Below are 26,697 nucleotides of genomic sequence, written 5' to 3'. Positions count from 1 at the left end.
TTAAACATTTTAAGTCCACAGTACACTATTGTTGACTGTAGGTTTAATGTTAAACAGCAGATCTCTAGAGCTTGTGCATGTTTGTAGTTAAAAATTCCTGCCTATTATTTAGCACTCTCCATTTTCCCTTGCCCCGCCTTTGGTAACTATCATTCTACTCTTTGATTCTATGAATTTGACTATTTTAGATATTTCATATAAGTGGAATCATAGAATATTTGTCTTCCTGGGATTGGTTTGTTTTACTTAGCAAAAATAGCTCTATATTTAGCTGTGTTGCCATATATTGCAGGATCTCCTTTTTTAAAGGATGCCTAGTATTTCACTGTATCACACTGACTTTAGAAATGTTCACATTATGCATTTTATAATCCTTATCCTGGTATTCAAGATAGAAACTAGCATGTTTTTTAAATATTCATTGCACTAAGTTTACCCATAGAACACTAAACTCAAGAGACATTAACAATGTTAATAAATCAATCCAGTGGATAGTATTTATGCGCATGAGAAATCCTGGATTCATTATGTATAATCTTTAAATATATTTTAAAAATTGATATCTTTGTTGCAAGAAGTCTTAGAATATTTAAAATACTGATGAGAACTCTTATTTTTCCCACGGGGTGTGTATTTCATTCAATGATGGACAAAATATTTTGAGCATGAAATATTCTCAAGGTCAAACATATTAGAAGATATACATTTCTCTCAATGGGAATTGGCAAATTATATTGTTGGTTTTGCTCTGTTTCCTATTTCTCCATGCCTTTGTGATGTCCTCTGCTTGGGCTAAATAATCCAATCACTCTTGAACATAACATACATTTTCATCTTTGTTCCTCCTCACAGCATTTACTTTACTGTTATCTCATTTTCAACTGTGAAAAACATCCATCCTCCAAACAAATTCTTACACACAAAATAGCCAAACAATAAATACAATTCAAATTTCTATCAGTGAGTAAAAGGCTAAACAAAATATGATATATAATGGAACACTATTTAGCAAATTAAAAAAATGGAATTACTCATATATGCTATACTGTAAATGGATTATAGATGAAAAGCAAAGAAAAAGGAATGCATATTGTAGGAATGCATTTGTATAAAATGACTTGAAAAGGAAAATCTATTAAGACAGCAAGGAGATCAGTGGTTGCCTGGGGCTGAGGGTGGGAATGGAGATGAACTGTAAATGGGACCCGATTGGGGTGAAGAAAATGTTCTAAAACTATGTGGAATACTGATAGTGCTATTTGATAATTTACTAAAATTCATTGAACCACACATTTAAGATGGTAAATTTTGTAGAAAATGAATAATTCCTTAATAAAATTATGTAAAAATTCTAGTTTGAGTCCTAATCATCTATCCATGAATCTATTCTTCCTTCCCTTGTTTTTCTCTCATGTATTAATCTGAAGGTGATGCTTCCCTGTCTTAGAAAAACATACCACTTTGTTTTTAAGTATCTTTAAACTTTTCATATGCCTTTCTATGCTTTCCTGTTAATATTCAATTGAGTATTTGTCCAGTATCTTTACTAGACTGCAAGCTTCTGCAGAAATAAACTCTGCTGAAATAGTGCCTGTAAAAATAAATACTTATCAAATCTAAGTATAAGAAGCCAATTCTATTTAATGAGGCTAAATGTAATAAAAACAAGTGCAAATGCCCATTAGTGGATGTTCTTAAATTGCTTGCTCTTAAATTTGAAATTTAGCTTTTGTTATTTAAAAAGTTGTTTAAGGCCTCAACACTTCAGGCATTGGTTTAAAGAAGAAGAATAGAAACAACAAAAGACAGAGACAACAAAAGCCACTTTCTTTATTGTCAGCTTTCTTAGGGCTAGCCATGAGACAATGCTCATTTTGTGAACATTATTATAAGGGGGGAAAAAAACCAAGATGCAGTGAAGTTGATTGCCCCAGATGTCAGAGGAGATAGAATTCCCATGCACATGGCATATGGAGAGAGTGATCTCAAGGGTCACTAGGAATGAGATATAAGAAGACAGGAAAGAAAAAAACAGTGGCTGGGATGGTTCAGGAGAAGTCTTGTTTAGTCTGATTCATGGGGAGTTCTGGAGGATCAACAGGAGAACTCAGTCCTCTACTGCTTAGAGGCAAAGAAATGATACTAAAATATACCTGTCCCAGTGAGCATGTGTGTGTATGTGTGTGCACATGTGTGTGTATAACACCCAGGTACCTTAGCTGCAATCACCCCAGAATAATCCTCTAGAAAGGTTACAGGTATGAGCTCTTAGGGTGAGCCCACCACTGGAAGATGGACATGCCCACAAGGAAAATGGCTTCCCAGGGGCTGGACAGGTACCAACAGTAAGGTGGGCCCAATCACATGTGTAGCATTAAAACTGCAATAATTTTGATGCCTATATCAGTGCTTGCTACCCTCTAATGTTTTCTCTTCAGTGCCACATCTTGGTATGTTTTGCCTTTGAAATGTGCACACAAATGCACAAAGCCTTCCTGTTAGAGCTCAGGTTGATCCATTAGCATCTACTTTAAAATTAAATGTTAATTCAAACTAGGATAACAAAGTAAGCCTATTTGACACCCTTCTTTAATCTTACTTTTAATGAATAGATAAAAATAATTTTTAATGACATGCATTATTTAAATAGCATCTGAGGAACTTGGAGTTTTCTTGAAAACAGTTGACTTCTTCCAGCATTTTAAATATTCCCTACTCCAAATCTTATTTGGATTAAGTTATTTACATTCTCTATGAATAAAGATTTGCTCAAAACCTCACTTCAGTGTCCAAATCACCACACGTTCTAAATGAGGCAGTTTGAATTTCTGAGGAATTATCATATGTCCTTAATTTTCTTTTTATCAGATATAAAATCATAAAGGCAGGCGTACTTTGATGTTAGGAAGCAGGTGATGAGCCAACTGTCTGTCAAGGGAAAACAATGTTAAGAAAACTGTAATCTCAAAAGTAAGGAAACAACAAAAAAACAACAACAACAACAATAAAAAACAACAAGCAAATATTATGTCTGCCATCTAGCACTGCACAAAGAAGCTGCTAGTTGGGTTTGGCATGACTTGTTGGAAAACCAGGGGGACCATTCATAAGGAATGACACCAAATCTCAATGGAAATTGCTCCCATAGCACCTGGCCCTGTTTGTCCTCCCCTCCCATCTCTGCCCTTTCTATTTAAGTGCAGATACAAAGAGGACTGTCAAAGTCCTCCTCTTATGGTGCAGACCTCTCCTCCCCCTCTCTCTCTCTCACACTTTGCTTATTTTGAAAGTTGGCCTCATAGCTCTGTTTTAGAGTATGCCACCAAGAGGTTAGAATATTTGGAACAAACACAATGTTTGATTGGATGATTCTGTAGGACATTCCATGTAGAAAGTGAAATGCTATTCTGGATACTTGTCTGAAAAGCCACTGTGCCCTGTCACCATGACACAATCATTGATTGAGCAGGTGAAAATGAATGTGGCTGGATTGCATTATGGGAGAGAGGGCACCCCGAACAAGCTGCATTTTAAGTTACAGAAATGACGAAAATGACCAAGTGGGGATATTGATTTGGGATGAAGTAGAAGGCACTGATCAATCCTTGGAAGTGTTTCCTCTGAAAAGGGAATCCCTCACAGAGCAGGGCATCAAGTATCCTTCTTTAAACTCTAGCTAGAACCATTTCTCTACAAGGAGAAAATTTCCAGACAATTCCCTAGGGATTCCTAATGCCTCCAGAAACCTTCTCCATAAATTTCTCCTCATTTGCTGGAGAGAAGGGAATGGAGGTAACATTTGTGACATATGTTTATGCTTTTCATCTGTTATTTCATTTTCACAATGAATGTTTGAGGATAAAATATCCTCATTTTGCTGATAAAAAACCACGACTTAGAGAAATTAAAAATAAGATAAAAAGAAAAGAAAAATAATAAGATTAACCAAGAGTCAGACATTGGTGCCAAGTTCAGACCTTTTGGATTCGCTGTTCATGTTCATTTCAGTCTTTCATGCTGCCTATAGCTTAATAGAACATCTCCCAAATGTGAATTGCAGGAAGGTAATAGGAGACAAATGTTGTTTAGGGTTAAAAAAAAATGGGCCCCTTTGTTTATAGCAAGATGCCTCAACAGATTTAATATCCATAAATATATTTTGAGTCTCCGGCCCACAGAACAGTGAGATCGAAATTCCATGACCACAGAGCTTTTGACCATCCAAACCGTGCCTGGACTTCAAATTATACTGAAGATATTTTAGAAACTCCTGTTACTTCTGTTTTTATTTTGCAGATTTCAAATTGCCTAAAACATTATGAGCTTGCATTAATTTGGGAAATAAAAAATATCATTTATATGAATCAAGATAATAGTACATGCATTCCTATTAGAATATATTTATAAATGTATGAAAAGAAAATAAGCACTAATTGAGATTCCATATCTCTTATAATCATTATGTACAGGCAAAAGGAGAATATATTCATGTAATGTCTTGAGTATTATAATAATAAAGCAATGAACAGAGTTATGTAAGGCCAGCACTGTTCTAAGCACACAATATATATTAACTCGTTTAATCATCTTAACAATCCTTGAAACAGATATTAGTATCACCATGTGACATATTAGGAACCTGGGGCACAGTGAGTTAATTTACTTTGCAAAGGCCTGCTAGTGACTTGCACAAGAAAGAGTTTGACAGAGCCTGGTACCAACTGGTTTTCTACTAAATTCCATAATGCTTATTACTCTCATTTGAATCTGTTTTGCAGGAGAGTCTCCAAGCCATTTTAGAGCATTTTTATAGACTATGTAAAGACTAACTAGGGCTCCCAGTATGTTATTTTTCCTTTAACTTTCTACTCCCATTTTCCTCTCATTTTGTGCCTTTCTTATTAGAAAATCTGAAAAAAAGCATATATAGTTAATATTGAAAAGATTTTAGAGGAAAAATACTATGGAATTTAATTTAGCAATATCAATTCATGGGTATTTTACTGCCCCCTGGTCATTCAGTCATGTGTATTTGATGATCAACTACTAAGTAGTGCTGTAGGAAAAATCAGCATGAGTTAGAAATTATTTCTGCCTGAAATAAATATGCTTGAGGTTTACTGGGGAAGACAGATCTTTGAACACCTGAAGCTGGGTGTGTTCCACCAGTGGCTGCGTTAGTCTGATTCATGAACAGCTTCACTTCAAGTCTTCCTTACCAAGGACATGTAGACATCTTTCTGGGGACTAGCTAGGTGAGCTTCAACTCAGCACAGCTACTTCCTGCCAGGTGATAGCTATATCTGAGTAAGTACTATTTTCCTGCAAAGCTTTAACCATGCACAGATATGTACATAACTACAGGGAAAACACATGCAAAACTTACTATAAGGTGAAAGAGAATCAAGATAATAGAAGCCACTGTGAAATATTATGAAAAATATAAAAGGAAGGGGGAAAATGGGCTAACCACTTACCCTAGATTCTGGAAAATACTAATTGATAATTATTAAAAACAGTAAGACCAAACTCTTACATCATGCTGGCCATGAGCCAGGTACTGTAAGATGCTTTATGTATTTTAACTTACTTTACCCATTATGAAAACAATGCTATTATTATCTCCTCATTACTACTAAAGAAATGAAGGCACAGAAAGCTAACCGGAGTGCCTGAGATTACAAAGCAGTTCCATCCAGTGTGACTGGCAGACTTTTGACTACTGTCAGTCCATCTGCAATCAAATGTCTGATGTGGGATCCCTGTCTGCTGATGACTGCACTTGATGTTGCACTAGTATTAGCTCCTTATTCTTCACAAGGATGCTATGGGGGGAAATCTTGTCTCCACTGTTGAAGAAAAGCTAACATCAGGTAACCAGCTATTGGTTGAGTCTGGATGAAGACACACGGCTATCTGAATCTAAAGCCATATACTGTCTCTGACACTAACATTTTTGGGGAAATTGTTTTGGACCTACGTTCTTCAGAAGTGTGGGGCATTATCTTATTCAGTTTGAATTCCTAGATCACGGCATAGAACTTAGAGTGGAGTGTTTTCCCTACCCCAAATTGCATCAATTTGAATCCCCATCAACCTAGTCCTCTTTTCTCACATTATTCAAGTGAAAAAAAAATCTAGTTAATGAAAAAGGAAAATTATGTACATCATCCTTGTGGCCAAATTCCCTAAAGTACTTTTGAAAACAAAAGAAAAAAATATTTGAGCAATACTAGGATTCCTTGCTAGTGAGATATTTAATGGAATCTTTGCACTTCTTCCTATTACTCCTTTCTTGTTAATCTGTTCTCCACATTAAATAGCTCTTGCCTAGGTTTTCATATAAATGGTGTCCAGGCAGATGCAAATCATTGTTGTTAGGGAAAGAAAATGACTGAAACTCAGAAGTGAGAGGCTGAGGACTTCTAAATCGTAGCCGACTTCAACTCTGCACCCCCTTGCAGCCTCCTCTCTCACATATCACACGCCCAGTCCGATTTTCTCTTTCAGAGGAAATGAAGCAAAACACATCAACAAGTGAAATGGTTTGTTCTAAGAGTTGTAAAACTATAGCTCCTCTTAGAGGGTGCACAAAATAAGCTCCTCTTTCAGGTAAGGGAGGCTTATAAGCAAAACATCGCTGCTCTGGGCCCTTGATAACTCCCTTCACATAGAATATTTACGTGGACATCTCTTTACCAACTAGGCTAGAAACAGCTTGACTTGAAGGCAGAACAGTCACTTCAAATGTGCAAAATTCTAGCATTAATTCCAAAATGTTTACCCTGAATTCCCTTATTTTTAAGTTTAAAAACAAACACAGAACTCTTCAATTTTAAAGACATTTTTTGGACTAAAAAAGTGTTTTTCATTTTAATGATAAATTACTATGTTCTAAAGGGCACTGTTTGTTTGTTTTTCTTTTCCCCTATTTGGGAAAAAATGTGCATTTTATATTGATATTCCAATCCTTTTAAAATTTACCTTTACAATTTACCTAAACCCATAAAGAATGGACATGTTCAAATAAGAAATGAGAAATGTTCAGCTCCTGTACCATAAATGTGTATTTTTTAAATGAAATCAATGTTTTGAACACTGTTTTGAAACTTGTTCTGTTACCTTAAGACATATATTCTGAATATCTTTTTAACATAGTTGTAGTTGCCAGTCTCCTGGGAGTAACATGGTCAGATGGGATCATTTATCAACATGTAGATATGAGAAGGCTCTTGCCTGATCTGAATGGGTTCAGAATCAAGGTATGGCCAAGGGAGATGGCACTGAGCAGGTGAGGAACCAAGCGTGGAGGGGGCAGGAAGCTGGGACCTGGAAGAGGCAGCCAGACAAACACATGGGTTCTGCTCCATCCTTTTTGGGGAATGCAGGACCCGGTGAGCAAGAACCAGGCTGAAGAAGGACACTTTGTTGTGCCTTTACCAGGGGCCCAAAGTAGACATTTTAAGCACTTCATGTCTATTAAAAATGTGTTCTTCCAAGATAATGGCCTATGATATAGATCCAATTCAGGATTTTGCAGATGAAATTGACGATCAAAATAGTTTGCCTGAGATCATATAGCTAGCTACTGCAGGTGTTACAGTCAGGATATTTTTCTCCCCAAAGCACAGTGTGTTCCATTTTAGCCCACAGTCAAGTTTCATTCTCCATCCAGTTCTGATACAATCCCATCCCCCAAGGACTCTTCACAGGTCTCCAGCATGACAGAATCAGGGTTCATCAGTGAGCCCAGGCCATTCTAACTGACAGATCTTGTGGCTATGTTCTCAGAGTTTGTACACATGTAGGTGTGTAGGGAGTGCATAAGTATGTGGATGCATGAGTCTAGCACATCTTCATAAAAACATGTATCTGTGTACAAGTACACATGTGCACATGCAAATACAAAATTATATACCATATCGATTTTAATAAACATTGAACACACATGTTTGAAGGAAGGATATAGAATATCTTGCTACTGGATACTGAAATTTCCACAAGTTATGAAGAGATTGGTGGTTAAAAATCGCAGATACAACTTTTACTTCTTTAAAGACAAATGTAAATGCATCACTGTTAAAAAAAAAAAAAAAGCCAGATGAAAAATGCTTCAGTTTTGAAACGCAGAGTTTTAGCATAAATTCCTCTCCATCTATTTTCATTTCACTCCATTTGTGAAGGCCCAGGGCATACACCACTTTCAGGAATTCATCTGTCACTTTCAAAGACATCTGAGAGCTCAAATCTTTCACTATAAACAGATTAATTAGCATTTGTAAACATTTTGCTGGATGAGAGATTTTACTGGCTATATTGATTTATAGTGTACCAGTGTGACCCTGCCATTGAGAAATATCATTTCTACTCACTAGTTTTTGTTTTCTCATGTAACCAGAAGATACCATTTCCAACTAGTGCGATTGCAGGCCTTCCGAAGTTGTACCTCCACAGTCTGAGCAGCTGTATCTACCTTTGCGTATTGCATGGCTGCACTTGGAAGATTTCCTTTAATTTCCTCAATATTTTTCCCTTGGTCCTATTTGCCACTCATTTCTGCCCTTCTCTTTGAACATGTCTGTTAAGAACAAGTTTGCAATAGTATACCCAAGAAAATGTGTATTGTATATGAGTCAAAGAGAGTCTTCTTTTAAAACTGTGACCACTGTAGCTCAAGTAGGCATTCAGCATTGCGTAGCAAACTTCCCACATATTCTAGGTAAATTCACCCTCCCCTCAGGATCTGCTAATACTGTATTATATTTTCTCTCTCCTCAAAACATGCATTACTTTCCACCCCACAAATGCTTTCCCCTCAACCTGCTTCATATTAACTGAGAAGACAGCCATCAGTCACAGTATCTCTTAACTTCCTATTATGAATGTACCAATTAGTTCCAAAGATACTGCAATACCTAGAAGTGTACCCAGTGGAAGCTTAGTAAATACAGGTTCAATGAATGAATAGATGAGCATCCATCCAGCACAATTTGTAGAGTTCACATCTGTAGCCCTATCTAGAAAACCTTACAAAAATCAAATGATAAGGGCTGGGGTTGTGGCTCAGTGGCAGAGCTCTAGCCTAGCACATGCGAGGCCCTGGGTTTGATCCTCAGCACCATATAAAAATGAAAATAAATAAAATAAAGGTATTGTGTCCAACTACAACTAAAAAATAAAATATTTTTTTAAAACATCAAATGATAAATAGTAGATGATATACACCCTTGCCTCATTGCCTCAGTGCCTGTTACATTGTATCTAACAATTAATGACACATTTATAGACCACATAAATAGAGCCAACCACTGTCCATTCATCTCTATTAATCTTACAACAATAAACAACTTAAATAGGATGAAACTGAGGCTCAATGAGAGATCAAGTAAGTTGCTTAAGGGCAACTTGTAAGCAGGAGAGGTATAATTCAAATCCACTTCTGACTGATAAAATAGTCCATGCTCTCTCCACTCAGCCATGCTGCCAGTGGCCTCTGAGACCTTTTCTCATGTCTAAGCCCAAATGGGTGTCTAAGCCAATTCTGTAGGGGACAGGACTAGACTCAACCCTGCAGACAACAAGGCCTGAAGATATCATCCTGTCAATTGATTCATGAACATATATTTCTAAATATTTTCTTTTGCTAAATCTCCAATTATAACTAATAATTAAAATTTATTCTCAACATAACAAATACATATTAAGTGTGAATGATCCTTCTCTATCAGGCATAAAGTTAGGTGGCCATGGAAATGGATATAAAGACAAGACTAGATCTTGCTTTCTGTGTCTCCATGCATGAATTGAAATCAATCAATAAATAATTATTGATTGATTAAACAAATAAATAAATAAATAAATATTAATGATAATTAATAATTATTTATTTATAAATAATTATAATTAAATAATAATCATAATTAATATTATAATAAATAATTAATTACAATAAATAATTATTAATAATAAATAATTATTTCAATAAATTGAAATCAATCAATAAATAATTATCAATCAATAAATAATTGAAATCAATCAATAAATGGCAAGATCTTTTTTTTGTGGGGAGGTATCAGGGATTTAACTCAGGGGGCATTCAACCACTGAGCCACGTCCCCATCCCTATTGTGTATTTTTATTTAGAGACAGGGTCTCACTGAGTTGCTTAGCAACTGGCTTTTGCTGAGGCTAGCTTTAAATTCATGATCCTCCTGCCTTAGCCTCTAAAGTCACTGGGATTACAGGCATGCATGCCACCTTTCCTGGCTCAACAGAAGCACATTTAATTTTGGGGATCTGAACAACATGTAATTTGGAGCAATGAGGTTTACAAGAATAGAGTCAAAAATTCCATATACAAAATTTGGAATGGTCATTAATATTTAGAATGCAAATAAGAAGGGGCCCATGTAGTAGAAAGTCTCTGTAGCTAAATCTTAATTCACTTCAAGGTCATCCTGTCTCTGACCATGACCTAGTCCTACTGGGGAGGCAGGTACATGATCGTTGAAAATCTTTGCTTACCAGATGTTTAGCCCAGATTGAATCCTAGTTTGAACACTTCTAAGTGTGTGATGTCAGCAAATGACTGAAACTTCATGAACATATATTTCTATACCTTCTCTTTTGCTAAATCTCCAATTATAACTGGTTCATAAAAATTACTGTCAACACAACTAATACATTATTAAGTGTGGGTAATAGTGCTCAGTATATGCTCATCAGAAAGCTCATTGAAGTGTCAGCTGGTACCATTACCACATGATGCTGTCTTCTTGACCATCAGCTTGGGATCTCCCTCCTTGAGGCCTCCTGCTGTATTCATTTGACAGCTGCCTAAAGGCCTCATCACCAGGCATTTGGGATTTGACTCTTTGTCTTCACCTTGCAGATCTTTAGCAATGAAACCTGGCCTCTAGCTTTCAGCTGAACTAGCTGAACTAAAGTGTACTTCCTGACCTCCCCTAGTTGGGGGCATCACATTGTGGGGAGCTTCCCTGCTTTGCCAAGTGTTTTTAATCTGCCTTTACACCAGCAAATCCCCTCCCCCATTTTCCTGGGTATAAGCTAATAAAACGAATAAAGAACAATATAATGGAAAAATGTTCACAATATATTTTTAAGTAAATAAAGAGTCAGAACAAAGTTTCTGTTATTATGGTTAATAAGATTATTCTTACAGGATTTTTGCAAAAATTAGATACTATAAATATGTAAATTTGGCTCCTCACCCAGAATATAATTATTAGTCAATCATAGATTTTGTAATTATTATGTACCTATGGTACTGAATAGTGTTGTGATTTCTAACAGCTCAATTAACCTTCCTAGGTCTCAATTGACTTTTAAAATGAGGGGGTTTGATGCTTACTAGTTCCAAAAATTATGTGTTAGTACAACCTGAGATATAAATGTATTATTCTCAGCTAAATTTGAAATATAACCAATATAAATATTTATTTTTTTAAAGTTAGTGTGTGAGGGAGGAGGAGCTACTTAAGGAAAAATGGCTTTACTTGTGAATTTTATATTTAACCTACACTATCAAGATACTCTCACTACAGAAGATACTCAAGGACTGTCATTTGCCTTTTCAAATCCCTTCTCCAGCAAAGTCATAGTAAGACAATCTACATTGTTTCTAAACGTGCATTTAACAGTGGGGATTTTAATCCCAGGATGTTGAACCTGCCTGTTAAGAAGAAATAAAGACTAGACCTGCACACTCCATTTGGTAGGCAGAACTTTGTTAATGAAAAAGAATGAAATTTTAACTTGGGCACAAGCCAAAGATCACTACGGGAAGTACAGGCAGTTGTTTCAGATAAAGGAAGTCTGAAAAGAGGTAACGAATCCATGTGCTGGCAGATGCCTGGGTATAGACTACATAGAGATCAGAACAGACAGATGTGGATGGAAACTGATGTCAGGGCCTATTAAAGAGGATGGAGTCTTGGACTATGTAGATTTCCTATTTTAGTTCTTCAGTGGCTTCCCAGTAACCCAAAGGCTTTGCAATGGTCCCGTGTGACAAGTCTTTGGCTAACCCTCCATTGTCCCTTCCTCTACCCTGGCTGGCTCACCTTGCTCCAGCTACAGGGGCCTACCTCTGTTCCCTGGATAGTCCAAGCATACTTCCAGCCAAAGGCTCTTGTATTGAGTGGTTCTTTTGCCTAGAATCCTTAAGTCCCAGATTCTGCTGTCCCACACATTTCATTTCTTTGAAGTATTTGTAGATATTTCAGTCCTTTAGAAAGGCTTTTCCTGACTACTCTGTAATAGAACCCTATTTCTGTTCCCTTGTAATATTTTGTGCTTGCCCTTATTAAATATTGGATTATATATTACTGTACATTCATTTATCATCTTTTGGGGGACAGAACGATTTGATTTCTCCTAATCACTTTCTTTTTTTTAAATAAATTTATTTATTTGTTCTAATCAGTTATACATGACAAAATGCTTTCATTTATTTTTTTGTCTTACTTCCTCAATAGAATAAAAAGGACAAGAATTTGACTTGACTACCATGCTTAGAACAATGATTGGAACATAGGAGAGAAATACACGTTCAATAAATAATGAATAAAGTAAATTCTACCACGACTGTTCTGTCTCCTGTATGTTTTTTTACTATTTATAGTTTGTATCTCAAAATTTAGCAGATGAGCTTGAAAGAATAGAGGTTTTGTCTGTTTTGCTTGCAGCTGCACCCTCACTGTCAAGAACAGTAGCCAGCACCTTGGACTTGGCTCAATAAATAACTTTAAGTGTTATTTACCATGATATTGTGCCTGTACTATACTTTTTAAAACAAGAAACAGCTGACTGTCCTTTGATTACAGGAACAAGTAACCAATGAACCAATGGAACCAGTTTTAAACCCAACCCAATTCAAAAAAGAGAACTTTTCCTTACCAACCCTTCTTCAGAAAGCCTAAAACTAAGCATGACCTCAGCAGCCCTTTGTTCTGAATGACTGCATCCAACACGCACAGCTTTCAGCTGCTTAGCAAACAAAGCATTCAGCTTTTGGTTTCAAACATTGAGTAGTGTCCTCTCCTCTTTAGATGGAAAGATGATGGTGCCTGAATATAATGCAAAACACACAAATAATTTAGTATAATTGTAGGCAGAGTACTAAGTGCCCATGAATACTGACTCATATCAAGCCACAGGAAAAACAGAGAGGAAGGTACTCCAGTTTAAAAGATAAGAACAACTCCGGTTTAAAAGATAAGAAAACTAGATACAGAAGGTTACAGCTCTTACCAAGGCCCTCATTCTCTACCCTGGCTGCACACTAACGTGGTATTAAGAGTACTTTTCTTAAAAAGAAAACTTATTGACGTATAACTACATTACCCCAAAATAATTTATATTAGACCTGGGACTCAATTGCTATTTAATAAGTTTGGTTTCAGCATCTGTGCTCTGAGCAGCTACACCCTATGGCCTTCCTATAAAAACCAAAATATACAATTGGTACAATTTCAGCAGCAAGGTTTGTCTTGATAATGAGTCTTTTAACCTATTCAAGTGCTGTTCAAAGACATGCCTCCAACAGACTGAACAATGGGACTGAACTTGGAAGACAGGGGTCAAGGTGGGCCTCTGTGAGAAGATGGCTTTGGAGCAAGCAGTGAGGGAGGTGAGGGGATCAGAGTTCAGCTTCCTGCTTTGAAGAAACAGTGTGATGATCAAACAGGACTATTGCTCAGTTGATATATAAGTACATGTATTTGAAATTGAAACTTGGCCTTGCAAAAATTCATCCACTGGGCCAATGAACAGGCCATCAGGTGGTGACAACTTTCTACTACAAAGCTAGGGAGACAAGTCACAGAGATGGAAAACATTTCAAGGTATGGCTAAGTCCTTCAATCTAAAAGTTCTTCATAAAAACAAAGATGTGCCAGAAAACAATTTCACTATCACCCAAGCCCTAGAATCTTTGGACTTTACAGTGATTGGTCCACTATCAGAAAGACAGGGGAGCTACAACTTGGATACATAGGTTATATTTGAAGTTTATCTTATGAGTATAAGTCATTATATTTTTCTTTTCACAAAATAGTTGTGACAAGAACATTTTTCATGTCTCTTGGACTCAGTTTTTTCATCTATGAAATGATCCATTTCCATGGGGGGTTTCTGAAGGCTCTTACATTCTGTGGAGCCTTGGTAAGTCAGAGCTTCTATTAAGTGAATTACTGACATATCTTCCCTTATTTTCCCCTCCTCCTAAATTTTGGCCCATTATTATATCTACACTTACCAACGCTTCTATATAGAATTAGAAGCATAAAGTTCAAATAAAAAATGTTTAAAATGTATAGGCATATTCTGTAAAAAGAGGATATATTACATATGACTTTCGTCTATCTAAGTACGCTTTATCCTATTTGGGAATATTTACCTTCTGTAGTCATAATGAATGCCATTTGGATCAGTGCCACTACAAAGATATCAAAACTAATCTACATTCCCTCACTTACTCCCTTGAGCAGGTTATTACTCTCCTAAACCCCAGTTTATCCATCTGCAAAATATAAACAACACCTGAATTTGCATGCTTGCTGTGGTAATTTCAGGCAAGGGCCCTTGCAATACAGCTTCCACCTGTTTCTGCGGTACAAGTCTTGACTACAGTCACGTTTGCATCCCTCCCTTCCACTTGGTTCTCAATAACTTATGCAACTGCAATCCTTCTTGCTTTGTACTTGCTGATAAAGGCTGGAATATGTATTTCTGTTGATAACCATCAGATCAAGCCTTCAAACCCAAACGAGGCTGTGTTATGCTCTAAATCAATTCTGGATACACTCACATCGAAGTCCAGCTATAACTCCGATCATCTCATTTCATTTGTCCATGCTCCAATCAATCTACTCCATACATCTCAGACCATTTCATAAATAAATCTTGCTTCCGGATTCAAGCCTCACTTTTTCACAGTAACACTTGGGTTGAATTTCTTTTTTTCCCCCAAACCCCTAGCCCTTTGTGGTCCCTCTGCTTCCAGCCAGCCCACCTACCACCCAATGACCAATCAGATAATCTCTGAGCTCAGTCTGAAAATTGATATTTATATCCACTTTCTTCTCCATTTTTGCCTCAGTGCATAATAGGATTTTGTGTAATTTCTAACACAAAGACTTTATAATATTCTTTATGCTATGTCAGATTGAGACAGTATGAATGAAAGTGTTTCACCAACAGATTGTGTTAAAGAGAGTCTTGCAGATGGCCATTAAGAGAACAATACTTTCCTCCTTTCACCAAATTATTGACAGTTGTTATGTTGTAATGTCTAGGAAATTAAGATTATAAAATACTACAGGGAGGCTCTTGTCCTGAGTTTGAATTTTAGTTTTATGATGCACTAGCTGAATAATCTTGGATCAGGTTAAAGAGTTGACAGGTCTAAGTTTTCTTGTACCCAAAGTGGGAGGACCTACTTCAGAGGACCATGGTGAAGACCAAATATGTGATACTATAGTGTTAAGAGCCTATTCTATTTATGTGTCTCTACTATACTATTTAATATTATGATATATACTAACACTTGCATAGTATATATGAAATCCTCAACAAAGTAAGATAGTAATACTATTTGTAGGCATATCATTTTATGAACAAAAATTAGAAATACGAATTTCAGGTAGCAGTCTAAAATCACATGACTAATAAGAAGGGAAGTTGTGACCCGAATCCAAGCGAAATAATGCCAGGTATTCCAGGGGTGATCCCTAAACACACTACCTACACCCTCTTCTTCCAATTGCCCCCTTTAAGCACTAATGTTCTTGAAATATAAGAAACATTTAACATAAAAGGTCCTTAAAATGTCAAATGGTAAAAGTATTCCCTTAATTCCATTACTACATGAGATTTTCATGTTTACATTATCTAAAATCCCTATACATTAGTTTTGCCTTAAACATTACAGTTTAGAGAGACTTCTCTAATACTCCAAACACACATCAGCTCTGATATCTCATTATATCTAGGGAAGCAGGATGGGAGAAATATTAAATAAATACTCTGCTTTATGAATTTCAACTAAATTAATTCAGATGGAATTAACCCAGTCATCTCTAATTCTTGATTCCCAGTGAGCATCAAGGCTTAGATACATAGTCACTGCTGCTTTCCAGGTGGTCCAACTTATTGACAGATTAAGCACATCCACACTTCTGTCAGTAGTACAGGTGAGCTAAAAGTTGAGTTCTAAAAATTCAACTTTTTGAACATGGCTAATACCTTATTTAGATTTCTTAAAGAAGCGTGTGTTAATGTATTACAAATACCAACTAAATAAAATCAGCTGAATGAATACTGAAGAAGGTCTTATGTTTATGCTAAAAAAGATGTAGATTATCAGTGTTATTTCTTTTTTGTGATTTTATAGAAGACAATTACCAATGTAAGTGATTTTGTTCTAGTCATTCACTAATACATTCTTTAAAATTTTTGTTTTTTACTTAGGTGGATAGAAGGATGGTTTTTCTTCACTCAATAACTACTTCAACAAATTTAATACATATTTGGATGAAAAGTAGAAATTTCCACAGCCCAGTGTCACATACAGAGATAATGAAATAGCTTTGCCATTAAAATTTTGATTCAATTTCTCCCTGGAATGTGTTAACAGAAACCACTTTTATTTTTATAGCTGAGAAAGAGGTGATTTGTTATTGTGAGGGTTTAGGCAGATTCCAAACTGTAATAGCTCTGGAGTTTCTCAAACTAAGTAGTGAGAGGCCATGAATTCGAAATACTGACCTCTGGCTGACATTGTACACTGTTCCTAAAACTTTGCTCTAATTAACAATATCATTTGCATGCACACTAACACAGTATTAAGAGTATTTTTCTTAAAAAGAAAACTTATTGATGTTTAACTATATTACCCCAAAATAAAATTACTAGATCATAATATATGCTTAATTGTTACGTGAAATATATAAGTTTGGAGAAACTAAATCACAAGGATCCCTAAAATAGAAGCCCAAAATGTCAAATTTTAGAACTAAGGGAAAAGACGTTTCTCTATTCTAGTGAAATACAGTTACTATTTCCCGGAGGTATGATGAATTAATCCACTACTGAAGAGGAGGATTGGTCTAACAGTCACACTGCATACCTATTCCAAAGTAGGCCATTGATAGCTTTTCATGAGAAAAGATATGTGTTACATAAATTATCAAACTTTAATTACCCAGTAGACTCATGGAATTTGTGCAATGGAAAGTTCCATGGAGATTATCAAGTACAGTTTTCTCATTTTAGACAACTAAAGAGGTAAAGTGACTTATCCAAGGTTGGAAGCAAGAGAGTAGCAGAGGAGGCCTAAGAATCCACATCAATTATTATTTTGTTTTCTCAAGTGAAATGATGTCACTTGCTAAGTGTAAATTTTTTGGTTTATAAATACACAACATGGGTCTATGTGTAGCATTATATAGTTATGCATATCATACACAGACTGAAAAAGAAGGACTCAGGGATTCAAGAACCCAATTCTCAGTCTTCTGCAAAGAATGGGAACTCAGCACTCAAAGATAAGCAATTACAAATATTTCAGATTTTTGAATTACCCATTTATTTTGAAACACATTTATTCTACACATATTAAAAGTAAGATAATAACCGCATTTTTTAAATATTGCATTTTGTATGACCTTCAGAACATAACATAATGTATATTACTTATATATTATAATGTATATTACTTATATAATGATACAAAAAATGACATTCTGAGTGATGCCTACATACTGTACACCAATTGCAAGGTGATATAAAAAGTTTTAGTCATTTTGGGAAAACATTCAAATTCATCTTCATTATTCTTTAACCAAGTCTATGTAATACACAAATTCTTTACTAGGATACTTGAGCAGACAGAAATAAGAAAGATGAAAGAAATCATGTCTCTCCAACTCAGATATGTAAAACAGTGGGAAAGGAAATCTTATGTGAAAATAATTCTGAATGAAATGATCATCCATATTTGTTTTTCTTAATAAAGTTTGAGAAATCTATGAAAATGACATTTTGATCTTAAATATCATTTATCCTTTCATTAATTAAAATTAGGCTAAAACTTTATAGTATGCACATAAACTATATAAGATGTGTTCGTCTATTCATTTATATTTAATCTTCAGCAAGCAAAGAGTGCAGTCAACTTAAATCTTGTTTTGAAGGTTGTTTGACTCTCAAATTCACTTTAAGGTAAATCATATACAGACTTCAAAATGGAGAGGCATTATTGCTTTTTTTTTTTCCTTTTCTACCAACTTTTACACATTAAGGGTGATTCTTCCTTAATGTGATTATCAAAATTTTACCATGTACAAATACTTCCTGAAAAACTCCACAAATCACATATGGGTTTATATTGATGCTTAAGAGAGAGCACATTCTCTCCATACTATTAACTCAGTGTTGGCCTGGAAAAATTCTCATGTTATAAAATACAAAATACAAGAAAAAAACTGTTCACACAAACCAGTACAGCTTTTAATATAAGTAATAAGTAAAAGAAACAATAAATAATTTCATAAAGGTTAGCAGCCCTTGGAAGGAACTACAAGTTCTTTTTTGAGAGAGGGAATATTTGTGCTCCTGGAAAATAAAATAAAATATAACCAATACCAGAGTAGGTGTCATCACAAAATCCATAGTAAATACCCTCAACATGAGAAGACAAGGGATGACCACACATCCTCCATGAAATAAGACAAAAGTCCCTCAACAGAGCAATGAATTCTGAAACTGTTCCATGTAGCTGGAAGTCTCCAAGAAAATAAAACCCAGTGCATTAAAATGGGACGTCCCAGTCACATTCAGCAGGTAAAATAACACACACTAATAAACAAAGAACCCAAACCAAGCTACTGATTTCATGAGGATGGATAAAACAGAGTCATTTTTAAAGAGCAGTGACCATTTCCAGAATTTAGATTTTATCCTCTTCTTAGAACTACAAAACAAATGTTTCCCTATGAGAAGGCTGCAAATGTAAATGCATTTTGCAAACTTCCTTTAAAATTACTTCAACAAACCCTGCTTTCCACCCACCGTCACCTTCCCCCTCCTTTCAATGAGTTACAAATGTAGGTTTCTGGTAACCTACATCAGAGTGACACACTTACTTTAATTTGGTGTTTGCTATCTGTAAAGCAATCTTGTTTATGCCACATTGTGGCAGCCATTCTCTAGAGGGCTGGATTAGTTGTAGATGTAAATACACTGATAATGTGCTTTGTTCAAGTTTAAAATTTGAAGCGTGAAGAATCCCAAAACATAAAACATAACTACGCCAAACATCATCGGGCAATGCTTTCATAAATTACACTGCCAACTTTACAGAAAGGAGTGGCTGAATGCAAACGTACTCTCAAATGTATTCTGAGTAGTAAGAAAATAAGTCTACATTTACTCAGCGAAACATTCAGCCTAGGAAAAGATACAAGCGAGTACACACTTATTTTTCAAAAAGAGAGAAGACTATTAAGAACAAGAGAATGAGCCTCTAATGAGCATAAAAAGCAACACTTGAAAAACAATTGGCTATTTGGCATCTATGTCAAAATCTATCTGTCATAGGAGTTGGAGATTCTCTTTCCCTTAGCCTCTCTGTTAGAATGTAAAATGGGTAATACTATAAACAATTCTAGAGACAATCATAAAAATCTTGTCATTGTTAGGCTACAATCTTAAACCATAGGAAACTGTAAATGCATATCATTCCCATTTGATGAATGTATCTACATAGCAAGAAATAAGTGCACTTTGCAACATAGTCAAAATCTGCTGACATAATAAAAGGGGGTGTTAAACATAAAAATCTAACATTCATACGGACTAAATGATCTCAAAATAAGCAGACATATCCATTATAAACCATTAATTTCCTGATTATTGTTTCTAACATTTTGATCCAAAGTGCTCCTCTAGTTTTAATGTTCTTTTGCTGTGAAAACATTACTGCAACTTGAAAAAAAGTTTATTTTATTAGTCTTCCCTATGTTGAAAATCCTGCCTCTCTTCCTCTCCACCCCAGAGTCACATTTCTCTGATCTCATTTTCAGGTGCCTTTTAACATTCACTTAAATAATTTTTTTTTTTGCTGCAAAACAGAGATTTTAGAAGTCACTAAAAAGCACTCCCTTACCTTCTAAACCTGCTTCAATCAGCCCAAACTGTTCCAATAATTTAACAAAAAGCACAATGACGATCAGAACTGCTATCATTTCAAGCCCTTCCAAGTTCATGGTCAGCTAGGTCATGGTCCGACCAAAGCCACTGAGAAGTGCTCCTCTGACTGGCTTTCTTTGTAAAGCCATTAAACTACATTAAGAAGGCTACTGCCGGAGAGGGAGGAGGAGAGCGTGAGAGAGGAAGAGAGAGAGACAGAGAGGGAGAGGGAGAGGGAGAGGGAGAGAGAGAGAGAGGTTGAGAGAGAGAGAGAGATAGGAAGGAGGAGAGAGAGGAGGGAGAGGAGGGAGATGGGGAGCCGGAGAGAAAGGGCGTGAGTGAGAGAAAAATGCATTCATCCCGTTTGCTGGAGCAGAGGCCAGCAGGGGCAGCCGATAAAGTCAGGCCTGTCAAAATTATCAGCTTCCTCGTTATCACTCTTACACAGAAGACAGCCACGCATGGAGTAACTCGCAGATCACCCGAGGACCCGGGAGGTCACAAGAACTTCCCGAGGAAACGCGATGCTGGGCCGAGCTGGCTGGGCTGCCCGGGACTACGCGCTGCACGCCGCTCCCGCTGCTGCTCCCGCCGCTGGCTGGTTGCCTAGGCAACAGCGGGAACTGACAGAGGGCCGACTCTAGCCTCAGACCCATCCCAGCACCGAGCACTTTGGTTTGCAAAAACACGACACCCGAAAACGCTGGAGGCAGTGCCGCGCACCGTAGAGCTGTCGCAGAAACAGGAAAATCAAAGTGTGTATTTCACTCCAACGAGCTGAGTGTGGACAGGAAAGAGGCTTGAGGGAGTCCTTCATTATTGACTTTCTTCTTTTCAGTGAATTGCCTTACCTAATGTTCAAGTCTCAGTCACTGGGAACGAAGATGCTGGTTTAAGTAACGACACTGATTCAAAGCATGAGTGTGATGAACTAATGTTTTCTTAATTTTGTACCAAAGTCCCAGATGTGAAACACCTACAAACACTTAAACATAGAAGATAATATATAATTATAAAATAATTATATGATTACACTATAATAGGATGTTAATAATATTAATGTAATAATATGTAAGAAAAAGAAACTTTAGATTTTTACCTCCAATCTATTTTAACACACCTATGTCAGTGTCCTTGAAATATTCATAGAATTGAAAACTTGGGACTTAATGTGTTCATAATACTTTAGAGTTTACCAGCTACCTCCTTATGTCTTTGTCCATTGGTATTCAAAACACCAATATATACACATATTGTAATATGTAATTCCTATTCTTTTTATAAAAAATTCGATTTAAATAATTTTGGAGCCATAATACTTTGAGGGGGCGGGAATAGAGGCTTGTTGAAGTTTCTGTCTCTCTCTTGCACAACTTTCATTACTTTTTCTTCCTCCTGTACTTCCCAAATAGATTGATCAAGACCGCACTAAAACCTTGGACTGAAGAAAAAGTAAAAACAAGAGCTAGAAAGCTTCTTAAAAAGCTTCATAGGTGAGCAAACTGAGGGCCAAAGAGAGCTAAAGAGATCAGGCAAAGACAGACACCCTTCACACTCAGTTAGCTGGCTTTTGAGGTGGTGCAGCAGAATGGTTCAGAATATGAACTCTAGAGCCAGACTGCTGGGATTCATGTCTAGGACCTCTTATTAGTGATGCGTCTTTTGATAAGTTACTGAATATCCCTGGACTTAATATCCTCCTCTGTAAAAAGGGATATGATAATAGCATCAAGTTCAAGAGACTATTGAGAGAATTAATGAATGAAACTTTTGGAAAAGAGCAACCTGCTCAAACAGTACTAGCTCTCAGTTTTATTAAAAATGTTTCCATGCTCCTTCTCAAACTTTTCAGGGTTGCCAAAGTAAGCATTCTGAAATTCAACCCTCAGATTATTCTCATAATCAAAAACCTTCTATGGCTCCCTGTTAACCTACTGAATGAAGTCAGAACTCCTTCGCAAGGCATCCTGGTCTCCCAGTACTCAGGAATTGTACTTCACTGGTCCTACTTCTGTCCATATACTCTACTTGACATATCTGCTCCTTATTCCAAACTAATTCAGGGCATCTCCATCCCCAGGGTTTTGTTCAACTAATCTATCTGGAGAAAACCTTTCCACATTTCTGCCTGTCAAGTTCCTAAAACTCTCATGAAAATTCCACAACCAGTATTGGAAGAAATCTCTTCTTTTTTGTATTTTGATGGTAACTCTGTATTATAGTTGCTTGAGTGTACATTCTGTCCTCTAAATGGTGTTTTGGAAGACAGAAATCATGTTTTTCTTGCCTACCTAACAAACCCACAATGCCTACATGGGGGACAATTTATACTCCATAGATTTGTATTGAATAGGAATAGTCACCATTGATCAGGCACAAACATTGCTTTCTCCTAGCCACTCTGGAAGTATTTATAGACAAGACTTACAGAGAAAACACTAAGCCTCAGAGCATTACAGCAGCATTTTCAAGGTCATACTGCTGATGAATGGTCACACCAAGATTCAAATTCTGATTTGTTTAGCACAAAGCCTGTTATTTCTTGCCATTATTCTACACAGCTTTAAATAAGTTAAAAATCCAAACCATGGTATAAGTACTTATTAGCACAAGATGAAGGTTATACCCCCAAATGATCCTTCCAGACTGCTTTGTGACATTCTAATTAATCCATTAACCCCAGTAACTGTGGAACATGAAGTGTTTCCAAACTAGTATTTAATTGAATCCATGGTTCTTCCTTCCTGATCATTCACAGGAATATTATTACTGAAACTGTATCACCTGTGGTCTCCAAAAGAGTTTTTTTCTGTCTTTTTACCACATTGAACTCTGTACAGTCATGTAGCATGTCCCAGAAACAAATGTCAATGGTCGAATCCTATGTGTTCACCTGTAAAGTTGATGTTCGTGGGTTACAGAAGGTGTGTAGGCAGGGAGCTATTGAAAAAAAAAAAAAAAAAAAAAAAAAAAAAAAACCAGAGTGAGTGAGAGTCTTGCTGCTCTTTCTGGATGTCACAACTGTGGGTCCCCTTGGTGCTGTGCTGTTCTTCCAGGCCTGGCAGTCTCATTTCCTTATGCATACTCATGACCTTGGACATTTGCCCTTGCTGTTTCCTCTATTGGGATACTTATCCCAATATAAGATCCCATGAATCAGTGACTTTATTCAAATATTGGTTTCAAAATCCCCACAACAGAGAGGCCCTTGCTCACCACACTACATATTACCACACCCCTTCTCCTGATCCTGTGTCACTGTGCTCTGTACCAGCATTATGTCCTCCAAAGTACTGTTATTACCTGGCATATATATTTCTTAATCAAATATCAACTTCTACTAGAATTGCTAGAATTCAGAATGCTGCCTTTGAGGGCAGAGAGTTTGTTGGTCTGTTTTTCCAATTTGATTCACTGTGGTATTCTCAAATGGAGAATAGTGCCTGGCACCTAAGAGGCAGGGACTAGTTATTGAATGAGTTATCTGACTGTACTCTTTCCTTCCCTAAAAATCCCCTTGCTCTCTAACTGATCCAGCAGAACCTGCTCCTCTCTTATCAAGAGTATAAAATTATCTTGTGAGTTTTCTGTACATTCTATCAGGAGGTCCCACTCCAAGGCACTGAGGAATCTGGGAGCGAATTTTTTGGGCTTCTCCTTAGGATGAACCATGAGTACTTCACACTGTGACAACTTGGCTGTGCTCGATCGTCAGTGTATAATGTGAATGTGATTTACAGTTCCAAGCAAAGAAAGCAACACAAAGAAGGTGTCAGAGAAATTCTCCCTGCCTGTCCAAAACATCTTCAAAACATTGGAAGGTGGAAGTACCTTGGACAGCACCCATTTCCATCCCTTAATTTTCAACTGAAAAACATTGCCTTTAAATAGTTAAAGTGACTTAGCCATACATATGCAACTCTTATTTGAGTCACAGCTTGAAATCAAACTAAAACATTACCCCAATATATATTTTATTCCTTTAGAGCCTTGCAGTCCCTTTTATAAGAGAAAGAGTATCAACAGAAAAAAGAGAACTGAGCACTGATTCAAGAACAGACCTCATTCAAGTTATCTTAGATCTCTGAACTTCAGTTTGCCAGTCTTAAAAACAGCCAATATACCTCACTCAGGGGACTTTTGTAAGGATAGGTTCAATAATATCTGTAAATGTTACTTAATCTCTATGAGTATGTTTTGCCAAACAGTGGATGAAATACATGGACCATCCCATTCTTAAAATCACTCTTTGAGCATAAGAAAGACTTTCATTCTCATCTTACAAATGAGGACATGGAGACTTGGTAAAAGTTAGTGAATTATTTCAGGTCTCCAAATCAGAAGCCAGTGAAGCTGACAGGTATCTACTGTCATGACATGCCTCATTAAGTACTTAGAAATGGCCAGGTATGCACAAAACACTTAATAAAACATACAGGGATAAGGAACCAACACCTAATTTTTACTTTTTAAAAAATGATTATTTCTAAACAGATGAAATCTTAGACATGAGAAAGTTCTATGACACTTCCTTGTGAGTAGATAGGGATGGGAAGGTATTAGTACAAGATGGTGGTGAGAGAAAAGGGATGTTGTTATGATAGTTTAAAAATATTCTATGTGAAGTACTTTCAAGAGAGTAACAGGGGGTTGGAGGCAGATCCAGGCTTCACTGTTTAAAGCAGTTCCCACAGAGCTATTTGGGCCCTTCTGCTTTAGCTCCACAGCCACATGAAGGTCATTCTTTGCCTGTCCCCAGAAAAAATGAACACACTTAATTAGAGATACTCTTACATTTGCACTTCAGAGCATATCCCCAAAGTGCAGTTTATTCTAAATCACCAGTTATTGGCAGTAATAAACCCATTTCTGCTTCATTTTCAGAAACAGGGCTTCTGGAAGAAAAAGAGTGTTTCCTTCCAAAATGAGAGGCAGAGCTGCCCTTTGATGAACTGAGGCAGGGAACAAAGAGATTCTGGTTAGTTGTGTCTTTCTAATTCCATGTTGAGGATGTTGGAAGGTGGAAGTACCTTGGACAGCACCCATTTCCATCCCTTAATTTTCAACTGAAAAACATTGCCTTTAAATAGTTAAAGTGACTTAGCCATACATATGCAACTCTTATTTGAGTCACAGCTTGAAATCAAACTAAAACATTACCCCAATATATATTTTATTCCTTTAGAGCCTTGCAGTCCCTTGGAGGAGAAAGGGGACAAGCTTTCTCTATATTCTTGTTTAAAAATCTCTTGGCCTGAGCAAAAAAAAATAAGTATCACTTTGTTCGTTTCTCTTGATTCATTGTTTATCTCCTTGTGAAGCTTATGGTCCAGGTACTACATAAGATGCTATGGATCATACAAATCCTATCCCCCATATTTGCATGGCAGTGAACCCATTAAAACAAAATTTAGATGATGCTAGTTCATGTCTGTAGAACAATCACCATTTGGCAGATTAGTGTTGAAGCATTTTCTATGGGTTCTCTCTGTGCAACCTCACATAAACCTCATGATGTAGATGACATTAAGTTTCCATGTTATAAGAGTAAACTGAGACAGAAACAGAGGGCTTAGAAGATTGCACCAGGAAATATCTAACCCCCAATTCACCTGGGACTGGCTCACAGACATCATGATTACACCATGTTTTAGTTGCAATTGCAAATAAATGCAATCCAAAAGAGCATCTGGGAAAAGCCGTTAAGGAAGTGCAGAAAGTACCACAAGAGGAGGGAGAGGCTGCTTAATCGTTGATGACAGAGAAAGGCAAAAGAATGAAACCCAGATCAGCTTCACAGAGACTGCATTGCACTGGTATCATATAGATATCAGGAGGGGTATGTGTGAGTGTGTGTGTGTATGTGTGTGTGTTTTTGTTTCAGAACAAGGAAAATCAACATTACATGACCAGTGGAGAAGAAAACTAGTCCTGCTAGAGTACTGACTTGAAGCAGAGAAAACAGTTGAAAGCAACCAACTCCCTTGCCCAGGTGTTTCCACTGAGTGTCTTCCTCACATATGTCAGGATATCTCCCATAGTTACATTCAAACCAAGCATCAGAGTCTTGCACACTATCCTCCTCTGACAGTTACTTGATACAAGAGAAGCCTGGCTAAATTTTGTGATTTAAAAACTAGGAAGCATAGTTAGCCCTTTGACAATGAAATAAAATAAAACCAACACAGGACATCAAATGAGAAAAGTATTTTAGTAATATTGTGAATATTCAAGTGTCCACTCAGTTACTTTAAAACTTTGTGTCTTGTTTTTTTTAAATTTTTTTTTGGGGGGGTATTTGTAGATGGACAGCATGCCTTTATTTGTCTACTTTTATATGTTGCTGAGAGTCTAACCCAGTGCCTCACACGTGGGAGGCAGTCACTCTGACACTGCTTTGAGCAACTTGCTGAGAGGATTCATGAAAAGAACTTGGAAGAGACTGTCACATTGTAAATGCTCCATAAATAATAACTATATTATCAT

General features: G+C 36.6%; 1 protein-coding gene across 2 annotated transcripts in view; it reads right to left on the bottom strand.

Moving 5' to 3' along the window:
• Positions 1 to 20,410, bottom strand: part of Kcnip4 (potassium voltage-gated channel interacting protein 4) — a 500,726-nt gene extending 480,316 nt beyond the window's left edge. The window contains exon 1 of one of the 2 annotated variants that reach the window (XM_058572393.1): positions 20,189 to 20,410. In XM_058572393.1, the coding sequence (XP_058428376.1) occupies positions 20,189 to 20,288 (100 nt within the window). In that variant the 5' untranslated portion in view covers positions 20,289 to 20,410. The remainder of the gene's footprint in view (positions 1 to 20,188) is intronic. The other variant, XM_046423834.2, reaches the window with a different exon arrangement.
• Positions 20,411 to 26,697: the final 6,287 nt, after the last annotated feature.

This window comes from Marmota monax, unplaced genomic scaffold (genome assembly GCF_021218885.2).
Source record: "Marmota monax isolate L192 unplaced genomic scaffold, Marmota_monax_Labrador192_F-V1.1 WCK01_AAM20220418_F8-fsc00009, whole genome shotgun sequence".
NCBI classification, from domain to species: Eukaryota; Metazoa; Chordata; class Mammalia; order Rodentia; family Sciuridae; genus Marmota; species Marmota monax.
Note: the sequence above shows the minus strand (reverse complement) of the source record. Positions and strands in the feature narration are given on the sequence as shown.